This window comes from Drosophila ficusphila, unplaced genomic scaffold (assembly GCF_018152265.1).
Source record: "Drosophila ficusphila isolate 14025-0441.05 unplaced genomic scaffold, ASM1815226v1 contig_569, whole genome shotgun sequence".
NCBI lineage: Eukaryota > Metazoa > Arthropoda > Insecta > Diptera > Drosophilidae > Drosophila > Drosophila ficusphila.
The window spans coordinates 1-11,982 of record NW_025064497.1 but is presented as its reverse complement, the minus strand read 5'-3'; the positions used below and the strand labels follow the sequence as shown (position 1 = coordinate 11,982).

The window sequence follows — 11,982 nt, the reverse complement described above, 5'->3', positions numbered from 1 at the left end:
AACCTAATCAGGAATTCTAGGCGTCACCAAGTATTAGCTACGTATGCCTGAAGTGTACTTTTCAGGAAAACATGTTTGGAACGTGACACGAAGATTTACAAGATTTATTGGACAATTTGAACTCACCCAAAATCTACCCGCGACCCACACTTACAATACTACGGTACAGTACAGTTCTTTTAGCGGTAACGGGTAAACTTAGTCCATTTTGCAGTCTATTTGAGGATGCTGGCATGCAGATACCAAGTCCAAAATTATCAAAGGTCACTCTGTTTTTATTATCGCACAAACACTATAATCGGAATCTTAAAACTATTGAGCAATTAGTAAAAGAAACAAGACGGAACGTTATAAGCAGTAACGGTTAAAACGTGTAAGCAACTGAAAAAGGGGAGTAACTAAAAAGATGGTGAGCAAAGTGAGCAAAAAACTGAATCTCCTTATCTATGGTAACCAGTGCGTAGTACAATTATGCATTAAGGGCTTTTGTTAAAGAAATGGGCTAGAGAAACTTTTTAAGTTCCACCTTGAGACCTAACATTAATAAAAATGTCGGAAAGCGTGATTTCTAATTAATTATTTGTTAAAATAGCAATTAACACTGCGGCGGACCAAACGCTTTAGAGCATTGCCGCAGTGTCCAACTGGCACATTTAAGTTTCTGAGGCGCTAAGATTTGAAGACATATTAATGTTAATCAATAAAATTTATCGTATACTCGGACCGTTTACACCGCCATGGCGTGAAGCGCGCACTATAATCCGACATTTAAGGATCGATATCGTAAACAGTGCGAGAAATTGAAAACAAAGGTATTCATAAAGTGTGGGCCACCCAACTTAATAGAGATGTGAATAGTTTTAATTTGTTCGACCTTCTCTTTGCCACTAAATTTAGCATATGAAAAAAAACTAACGATAACATCACATTCCTTTTAAAGCATTCACAAATAGAAGGTACTCTGTGGAGAGAGGAGTATATAAACAGTTGGGCACCGAATCGTTACATATTTTTCTTTTCTACGGTCACTCTGCTAAATTATTACCAAAAATGAGGCGATTTAATAATTTAGTGACTTTGTTCCGACAACGATATCTGCTTTTTTTTTTGGGAAGTTTTATAATGAAAATACTTTGTTCGGTAGAGAATGTCCGGCAAATAAAAGTGAAGCTTTCCAACTGAAGTCACATCCCAATCTATTTCTTTTGGTGGTAGTGCTTAGCGCTCCGAGCAACTATGACCAGAACGTAATAAGGAAGACTTGGCTTAACAGTACAACACAGCCCCTTCAGTTGCCTTACTACCCCGAGATCTTATTTATATTCCACCCTACGGTCCCAGTGGACATTTGCAATTGGAGTCGGTTCCACAGCAAGCGAATCGGCTAAGACAGTATTTGAAATGGCAGAAAGACCTGCTATCAAAAGAGCCCACAAAGAGTCAGCGTCGTATCAAAGTAAAACACATTTTTTCTATTGGTACAGGGGAAGTTAGGCAGCTATTTGCAAACAAAACTGCTAAAGGAACAAGAGCAACACGGCGACCTTCTGCTACTGCAAGAGCACCAAGACACATACTCCAATCTTACTGTGAAGTTGCTAGAGACCCTGGCTTCCCTAAGGAGCAACTATACATTCTCCTATGTCCTTAAAGTGGACGACGATACATACGTCAAGCTGGACAGTCTTGTTAATGAACTCGTCTCCTATGATCGAAAGTTACTTCGTAAAAGCATTGAGTATGATCAAAATCCTTTACCTCAACTTTACTGGGGCTACTTTAATGGTCGGGCAACAATAAAAAAAAAAGAGGCCATTGGAAGGAGTCAAATTATTATCTAAGCCAAAATTATCTTCCTTATGCTTTGGGCGGTGGATACGTTTTATCTCAACAGCTTTGTGAATATATACTTAACAGTTCTCACTTGCTCACGCCGTATGTATCCGAGGATGTCTCAATCGGAACCTGGGTGGCTCCACTACGTCACGTCTATCGCTGGCACGATCCCAGATTCGACACCGGGTATATGCCACGAAAGTGTCAACCCTATCATATTGTTTTGCACAAACGGAATCTGAAAATGATGACCGACATCTACGGCGACAAACTTTGCAGTAATACTGGCTCGAGCTCTTTACCCGAATACTACTATGATTGGACGAAAACGTCGGACAAGTGTTGCGACAGCTTAGTAGTATAGACACGCCATGAAAAGTTTTGAACCAAAAATAGAAATGAATGCTTTGCCTACCTGTGTTTAATAAACCATTCTATGCGGTCATCCGTTTCGATAAGGCTAGCTACGACTACATCCTTAGGAGCAGCAATATAAAAACCGATTTTCCTCGACTATGCAACCAAGAGAATAGTCATTTACGGTGTATTCCTCATAGCCACGTAAAGTCAAACTGTCTGTGCAAATCTCTTCGCTGGTGTTCATTTTGTATTCAATAACGCACAGAACCGGACGAAGGGATTTAAAAAGAATCGCTTCGTCTTTTGCGGTAGCCAAGCACCACTAACTGGCTGGCTGTCAGAGGGGCAAGTCCACATATATAAAAAGTAGTTTGAAATGTGGAGACTACAATATTTGAATAAAAATTTAATTTTTAAAATACACTTAGAATGTTATATTACTCACTCGGATCCACAATATAGCCTGGTAGACTGCTAGATGATGCTTCGATAGGATTTCTCTTGCGAATTTGGCAAATTCGTATGGTGATCCACCCAACCAATTAGCAGAGTATGATCGTTTGTCCATCGCAGGTGGCAACGAAAGTTTCTAAACGCTCCTCTGCCAGAGATCTCCCATTTCATTAATCCAAGCGAGCATTTTTACCGTTTAAATCATAGACCCGAACACCTATGTGACTCGCCCAGGCAACAAAACTACCCTGCCAGCAAATCGCCAGAACATTGCCTTCAACTGAGCACAGTTCAATTGGCTTAAATTTTTTAAGTAGGTTGCGCTCGTACAAGATCAGCTTGTCGTCACCTAAAAAAATATCGCGTTTGTCGATAGTTAAGTAAAACATAAGCTGCTTTATTGACCTACCCACAATAAATCGTCTACTGCGAGCACTAGGATCGGGCTCCAGCGCCACTGCTTTTTATAGATTTTCCGCAACTTAAATTTTGATTGTTCTCGCTATTAAACAAACCAGTAATGTTGACCTGAAATATACAAATTTATCCTGATCTATAGGCCCTTCAGTTTAGAGAATTACTTTTCCGTCGTCAGAGCATGTGGCCACATACTCGCCTTTGGGGTCCACATCAACTTGATTAACTGCCACCTGATGAGTTTGACGTCCGCTGTTACCCAAATTTGAATCCACAGAATTTCCTTGATGATCCAATAAATATACGTGCCCTCGAAAAGTGCCAAATATAAGAAACTACATACATACGTATAAACATACATATTTATGTGCACGCAATTCTTTTAAAATTGTATCCTCACCTTTAAATGTACAGCAGTGCACGTTATTACATCAGTATTAAGTATGTTTTTCAAGTCGTTAGCAAGGCGTTGGTACTTAAACTTCGGCTCCACTTCTTCATCTTCCATGTTTTCGATGCCAGAATCCTGAATGTAATCAAACTGCAAATTCTGATAATTTGAGATAAAAATACAGCTTACGCAGATAATTGGCATAATTTCAGCCATTTCTACTCCAAATTATTTATTTTTATTAGGTTTAAGATTTTTACATTGAAGTCAACAATGTCAAACTTCATGGTTTTTCACAAATTTATACTAAACACTTTCCACTCAGATTTTCCTCTACCTTAATGGTCAGTACACACTAGAGTTTGTTTTGAATACCACTTCTTGAACGGCATTCCTTGTTGGCGTATGTTTTTAGGCTGTTCACAGACGCATCGCATCTGCATCAATGTTAATATTGCATATTACAATAATCCAGATTAATATGTAAAGAAGGTATTTGAATCTGAAAGTTTCTTCGGGGTAATTGTTTACAAGTGCGGTCCACGCTAAAAACAGCTTAAAAACAAAGTAAACGATGCAAATGATGTGTTTTTATACCCTTGCAGAGCAAAAGGGTATTATAATTTCAGTCAGAAGTTTGCAACGCAGTGAAGGAGACACCTCAGACCCCATAAAGTAGGGGAGAAGTGGGGTTGTGGACATGGGTCGGTTGTGGGCAGCCCTACGTATATTTTCACAAAATGAAGATTGACTTTTGTTGGTAATGTCATTCGCAAGCAATTACCCTATGTATGATTTATGCCAAATATCAAAGTAAACGAACGCGTTTGCTTTTTGAAATTAACGAATTGGTTTTTTTGTGCTTGGAAAAGGTGGTGAAACTTTATTCAAAGATTTTCAATAGTGTATCAATTAAAGTGAATTGATTAAAAGGTAAGTGTAATGCATTTTTATTTAGTCAAAGCATTATACTAAATGGAACAATATCGATTTGAACCAAAAAATTTATGCAAACACATTTTTAATTACTTCTTAAAATGTCTGCGAAAGTTGGTTGTGGGCACCAAAATTGGGTGGGTTGTGGGCACCCGTTTTTTTTTGCCAAATTTTTTTATTACCTACAATTTCTTGTAAAATTGTTTTCAAAATTTGTTTGGAACCCTCTAGAACATTCTTGTAGAAATCTTAGGCTCTTGGAAAGGATCCTCCCCGCTGAGAGGGATTATCACTCAATTGTGACATCTGCGATCGAGCTTTTCATCCGAAATGTGTGGACATGCGGGGCAGTCATTATACATGTCAAAATTTTGTTTCCGACGATGAATAACGCCTATCCAGTCTTTGAAATAAATAAATTGTCATTTTTGTTGATATTGGTTGCGGTTTTTTTTTTTCCATATTATTCCATTTGCAGCATTTTTTCCCAGGGTGCCCACAACCCCCCAAAAAAAAATTTTAGCTGAAAATTACGATTTTGCAAAAGTCCATATGAAATTTTTCGCATGACAAAATCAAGTATGTTTCTTCATAATTAGTTAGCTTAGGTCTCTAGCTTTACACAGATACCCATATGTCCAAATAATATGCACTAGTTCGGTAATTATAAGCCAAAAACAAAACTATGCCCACAACCCCCACATCTCCCCTATATATGTTCTTGATCAGCATCACGAGCAGAATTGCAATACGTATGTACGTCTGTCCATCTGTCCGTCTGTCCGTTTCCGCGCAAACTAGTCTCTCAGATTTAAAGCTATCTTACTGAAACTTTCCCAAAAATGTGTAGTTATTGCACGCAGTATATAAGTCGGAAACGGGCCGGATCGCCCGACTATATAGGATAGCTCCCATATGAGAGAATGAAATAAAAAATTCTCACGCCGTTGTTTTTGATGAGATCGACTTAAATTCTTCAAGATGGCGTTTTCTAACTGTTATTGAATTTCGGAATATATTTGAACAAAATCGGATAACTCTATCATATAGCTGCCATAGGAGAGATCGAAAAATATATTTAGAATTAATGGAAATAAATTGATAGCATCGTTGTTTTTTATCCCACGAGCATGATTTTTTGAGTATCACGTTTCTTAACTAGCCTTGATTTATAAAAAAAATTTCATAAAAATCGGACAACTATATCATATAGCTGCCATAGGAAAGATCGAAAAATCTATATAGAATTAACGGAAATAAAATGATAACATCGTTATTTCTCATCAGAAAATCATGATTTTTTGGAATATAGAGTTTTCCAACGACTCTTGAGTAGTAAATAAAATTTCATCAAAATCGGGCAACTATATCATATAGCGGCCATATGAACAATAGTCAAAAATATGGAAAACTAATCGAAAAGTCGTCGTAGCTTCGATGTTCTTTAGCCTTTGTGTATTCTGTTCGAAATATTTGATGACTGCAAGGGTATATAAGCTTCGGCTTGCCGAAGCTAGCTTCCTTTCTTGTTTTTCTAACATTTCGAAATCCGTTGGCGGAAAGTGAAAATTTTGCACCGTTTTGTTGTCGTGTTGAAGTGAGACGTAAAATATGTTGAAGGCGAAGAGGTATTACGGCAGGTTCTCACCTTGTGGCGAAAAAAATCGATATTTTTTTTTTTTACTTTTCGAATAGATATATGTTTTAAGAATGGGCTCAACAAATTTCAGATCAAAATTTGAAAAACTACAAGAGTAACAGGCATTTACATGGAGCACTTGTCGAGCACCGGCCATTTGAAGCCAAAACTTTAAACGCGTATATCTCGGAACCACGTTTTCTGACCTTGCGGAAGTAATTAAAGGCGTTGGGGTTAACCAATCGTCATCAAATTTTTTTTTAATGTTCCTAATTGTTTCCTTTAACTAATGAACTAGGATTATCCAAAAATATTGAAAACTGTTTATTTGAGAAAATAATTAGTGAGAAAAAAAGGGTGAAAATCGTAATTTTTTTCTTAAGGGGTTATATACCTTTTCCAGGCTCAAAAAATCGAAAAAATGTTATAATTTTTTTTAATGTACATACTTTCAACAATTTTTCTGCAAAATTTTTTCGAGATCGGGGCACTAGAACCTAAGATACAGCCGTTCATAGCGCACGGTGTACATGACTACCTAATGTCCACCTAAAACTTTAAGCGCGATTATCTCGGAATCGCATTTTGAGAAAAGGTCATTGCGGTGAGCACGATATCTCGGTAACCACTACATCGATCGATTTGAAATTTTGGGGGATTGTTTGTAGATACAATAGCTAGTTCGTGAACGAAGGAATTTTATTTTCGACAAATTTTTCTATTTTTTTGGGGCGAAAAACTAAATTATTAGACCTCGAAAAATCGTTTTTTTTTTTTTTTTTTAAATAATCACTGTAACTGTAAAAAAATTTTTTTCGTAAAATCCTTCGTTCACGAACTAGGTAACACTATATACTAACGTAGTTTTTCTTCTTCTTTTTTTAATTTGAGCCGTTTCCTTGTTTTCATGCTCACCGTGAGCCACTACTGAAAAAGGACTTCTGCGGCAAGGACTGTAACTTCCAAAATTATGAAAATTTTCACTCGAAATTTTATACGAATTTACTTAAGGGCACGTACGTTGATAAAATTTGTATTGTATTCAATAAAACAATGGTAACATGCTAAAAAAAAAATTAAAAAACCCTGTATTTCTCTGGAGAAAAAGGTATATAACCCCTTAAGCAAATGACTTGCAATTTTCATTTTTTTTCTGATCCTGGTTCATTTTATGCACAGTACTGTACACTTTAAGAATCTTTTTGGTTTTTGTATTTCCGATTACCCGTTTTGGTTGAATCACTTCCGTAAGCGGGGCACCTTTTCGCCGACATGCCGCCACTGAGTAACGCCCCCTCCCGCCCCTTTTTGTTTTTATTCATTTTCGAAATTTTTTTCCCAAAATAAATATGTTTTCAAATAAAGCTAAAAATTTCAGCCTTTTATCTTTAACCGTTTTTAAAAAACAATTTGTTTTAAAAAGTGTAATTTTTCGGCCACGCAAGGTGAGAACCTGCCTCAATAAATTATCAGGCCAGCATTAAGGATTTTACTTTTTATATCATAAAGCATCCACCATAAGATGATCAGATTAGCGCAGGCAGCTATTAAGCAGCATCCGATTCAGAAGAAATCGGTGCAGTAGAGGGCGAAAGTTGCAAAGGCGTATTTCCAGAAGAAGTCGACGCAGAGAACTCAGTACCAGAAAACGTGTACCCAGACTCAGGAGAGCAAAATTCTGATGACGGCGAGCTCTGGAATTTTGAAGGAAATAATGACAGTCCGTCAAACAGCCCGGATGATGTTGTACAGTGCCCTGGTCCGCACTGGGTCGGTGAAATGAAAAATTGTAATTATCTAAATAAACAATAATACAGCTGATCATAAACAAAGCCAACGTTTAAGAGCACCAGGTCTGTAACGAAGAGCGATAATGAGAAAGGCTCGGCAACAACAACAACACGAACGTCGGGTATGGTTAATGAGAAACAACGCTTACTTCTCCATAAGAGCAGAAGAACCGAGAACAACTGCGACATTAAAAGTGAGTACGAAGAGAGCACTCTCGCTCTCTCCCGCCTTATTATGTCCAAGCGGCGCATCACAAAAACAGCAGTGGAGTGCCCCATGCCCGCCCCCGACCCTTACAACATTACCAACGATCTGCTGATAACAACAACGACCAGCACATTGCCAGTGTTTAAGACGGTGACATCGACACTAACGGCAACAACCACTACAACAACCACATCAGCTGCTGTCTCTGTTTCGTCTGCCCTTATTGACAAGCTAGCCAATACCCAACCCAAAAATACTAAAAATGTTAACAAATCGTTAATTCAAACAGTAATCGATCGGTACGTGCAAATTAAAAAGAAAACTAAGCCCACAAGCAGCAAAAAAACAAATGCATCAAAAGTCACGAAGAAAGTTGAAGCCACTGTACCAAACAATGCGCTAACAGGAAATCGGTGTTCTATTCTGAGTGACCCAAAAAAAGTTAATACCGCTCAAAAACCTCAGGCCGAGCAACTAAGGCCACCACCAATTTTTGTACGTCAGGCTAATTGTTCCGAATTGGTAAAAAAAAACCTGACCAAATTGGAGCAATACGATTTCTATGTTAAATCCTTAAAAGGGGTAACATAAATGAAACAAAAATACAAGTGGACAACGACAACGGAAAAATATATTAGTACACCTACCAACTTTAAAGTTGCAAAGGACTACAAGTAGTTATTAAAGGTAAAGATAATAACTGGACTTAAAGAAAAGGGCTTTAATGCCGAACAGGATAGGATTATATTAAATAAAAACAAAGTTCCGCAGCCAATGTTCAAGGTAGAGTTGGAGCCGAAGACTATGAAATTAAAAAAACAATGAAGTCCACCCAATATATAAGCTTCAATATCTGCTGCACCGTAGGATCACCGTTGAGGAACCCCACAAGCGGAATGGACCCGTGCAATTTATGAGATTGTTAGGAGTACGGTGATACGAAAACTTACTGCACTCTACGTGCAGTCTGCGTTGCCTGCTGAGGTGCACACTCAACTGAGGCCTGCCCAATAAATAGAATAACCATTCTGCAATAACATGTAGTAATTGTGGGAGAAACCACACTGCAAATTACAGAGGTTGCCCTGTCTATAAAGAGTTGAAAAGTCGACTAGGCCAACACATAACTGCAGCTCGAAATCCTGTAACCCGAAACATTTCTCCATTTATACCAACGACCACAATCCCGGGAGTTTCTTTTGCACAGGCGTTAAGTAAGAACAACGGGACGAACGTCTCAGTATTTAAGTTGACAGTTCAGCAAACCACTGCAACCAACATCGCCCATTTTAATTCTTCTCTACGACCATCCACAGCTTTCTAAACGAACACATCTTCTAACTTCCAGTAAAACAGATTGGCTTAAATACAGAAAGTATGTAAGTACCCATATTGATGGCTTCCCAAACATGTACCAAAAAGAAGAGATTGACAGCTCAGTTGAAGCACTAGTGTCGTTATGTCACTAGCTGCTCAACCTCCACACCTACTATATCGGCTTGTAATTTTAATTCTAACTTTAGCAACAGTCGAGCTTCTGTGCATATCAACGAACTGCTACGCAATAAGAGAAGGCTTCGGAGGGAGTGGCAAGCCCACAGATCGCCTGCCTCGAAGGAGCAGCTTAAAACAGCCAACTATCTTCTTCGCACAACCCTAGAAGATGAAAGTAATCGATCCCAATTATTCTATTTGCAGAATCTCTCCCTAACAGCAGACGATATCCACTGTGGAAAGTTAAATCGGGTATATGTCCACCAATCGAAGGTGGATCGCCATTACACACACAAACAGGAGAGTGGGCTCGCAGCAACGAAGAGAGGGCGAATGTATTTACTGCGCATCTGGAAAACGTCTTCAAACCGCTTCCACCAACAAACAGCTTAGTGCTCCCAACAATCATCACTATAGGCTACCCTGCCTAACGCATTCGAATCAAGAGAATTGGACAAGAGTGATAGAGGCTCAGGAAAAAAGAAAGCGCCAGGACACGATCTAATCTCCCCGAAAATGATTATGGAATTGCCGAGCTGTGCAGTAAATCTTCTCACCACGATATTCAACAGCATTGTAGATCCAAAGGGTCTACTGCTAATGTGGCCCTGTGCCACAAGCAACTTCAGAGCAAATATCAATAATATAATTGAAGGCCAACTTGCATAAGCCGACGGGACAGACAATGTAATAATAAGTGCGTGTGCTTCGTTTCAGTTCTTTTCTCAAGTGATCGTTATAATTTTCCATATTTGTTCTTAAGCTAAGCGCTGGCATAATTGCGCGTATATATGTAAGCATGCAAATCATAGATAACAATAGATAATTGGAGAATGAGCGAATTTCAATATGCAAGTGAGCGACTATTAAAGAGCGTAATGTTAGCTTAAGAGTAGTACTTCAATTCGAGCGTAACATAAGAGTATTGGTTTAACTATAATTACATATAAATATATCTAATTAGTAGGACTTCATGAAATGACTTAACATCGGCCGCGTTGAACGGCTGCAAGGCTTCAAAATTCATTTACAGGCAAAGGAGCTAATCGACGTATTGATCGCTTAAAAACACCAGATTTAGTTCTGACGACCGCCACGCGAACTCTTTCCATCCTCGCCTTTGATGACCTCCTCGATGACTCCCATTAGCCACTGCTGAGGCGGACTGTTGTCCTCGTGGACCACGACGATTGTTCCGATTTGTATATTGTGGCTCTCGCTTAGCCACTTCTGTCGTTGTTGCAGGCTCAGGACGTAGTCTTTTGCCAGTCTACCCAAAACCGTTGCTTGACGGCGGATATCAATTGCCATCTCTTCAAGAAGCTCAGTTTTTCGTCTGTTACTGGCTGACTTGAGACGAATGGCAGCGCAACGAGCGTTGTTCCGACCAGCAGATGAGCTGGGGTCACTGCTTCGCCGTCGTTCGGATTGGAGCTGTCCACGACGATGGGCCTCGAATTGGCCTTGACCATTAACCCCTTCGCTGATTTCAAGGCCGCCTCCCATAGGCCGCCAAAATGGGGCGCTCGGGGCGGGATGAACGAGAAGGTGATCCCACGCGTGGCTGCGAATTCCGTTATGGCATCCTGATTGGCAATAAAATGGTCCTTGAATTGCTGCAGCATTCGAGAGGCACCGACAAAATTGGTGGCATTGTCGCAGAAAATTTTCTGGACACGTCCACGCCGGCCAACAAACCTAGACAAACACATGATAAATGATTTAGATGTGAGGTCTGAAACAAGTTCTATGTGAACAGCTTTAGAGGCAAAACAAACAAATATGGCAATATACATCTTTACCGCTGACTTCCCTCTAATTCCTAAGGTTACGAAAATTGGACCACAAAAGTCCACTCCACTGACTTCGAACGGTCTGTTGCCGTGAAGACGATCAGCAGGTAAATTTCCCATTATTTGGGTTGCCAAGACTGGCTTATAGCGAAAACAATGTACACACTGCCGTACAATGCTATTACACGCTTGACGAGCGTTTACCAACCAAATTTGCTGCCGAAGAATAGCCATCAAAGCACGTGGACCTGCATGACAATTCGAACGATGCAAGTATTGCAGGTATATTTTAACGAACCGGCTATCTTTTGGCATGAGCAACTGGGAACTTAGCATTGTGTGGCACAGGAGCTTTTAACAAAACGACCGCCGACTCTAAGCAGCCACCACACATGCTTGCCATCTTGATGAGGATACAAGAATGGATTAAGTTTCTGAAAACTTGGTTGTAACGTCAAGGGTTTATTTAGCCTCGAATTTCATTTGCGAACTCGATTCGCTGCAATGCGACACCACTGCTAAAAACGCTGAACTCAGTTCTTCCGCTGATGGCACGAGTGAAGTCTGTTTGTGCGATTTTCCATTGATAAATCGAGCATATATGATACGATGCGCAGAATTTTCAAATATGACGAAGATTTCCACAACGAGGTCCAAAAAAGGAT

At 39.4% G+C, this 11,982-nt stretch overlaps 1 protein-coding gene and 1 pseudogene across 1 annotated transcript; one reads left to right on the top strand and one right to left on the bottom strand.

Moving 5' to 3' along the window:
- Positions 1 to 1,050: 1,050 nt before the first annotated feature.
- Positions 1,051 to 2,200, top strand: LOC122320469 (beta-1,3-galactosyltransferase 6-like). Its single transcript, XM_043208579.1, is given in 5 exon segments — positions 1,051 to 1,141; positions 1,144 to 1,308; positions 1,311 to 1,489; positions 1,491 to 1,808; positions 1,811 to 2,200. Coding segments are annotated over 5 exon segments (1,143 nt in total).
- On the bottom strand, positions 2,143 to 3,798 carry LOC122320470 (annotated as a pseudogene).
- Positions 3,799 to 11,982: the final 8,184 nt, after the last annotated feature.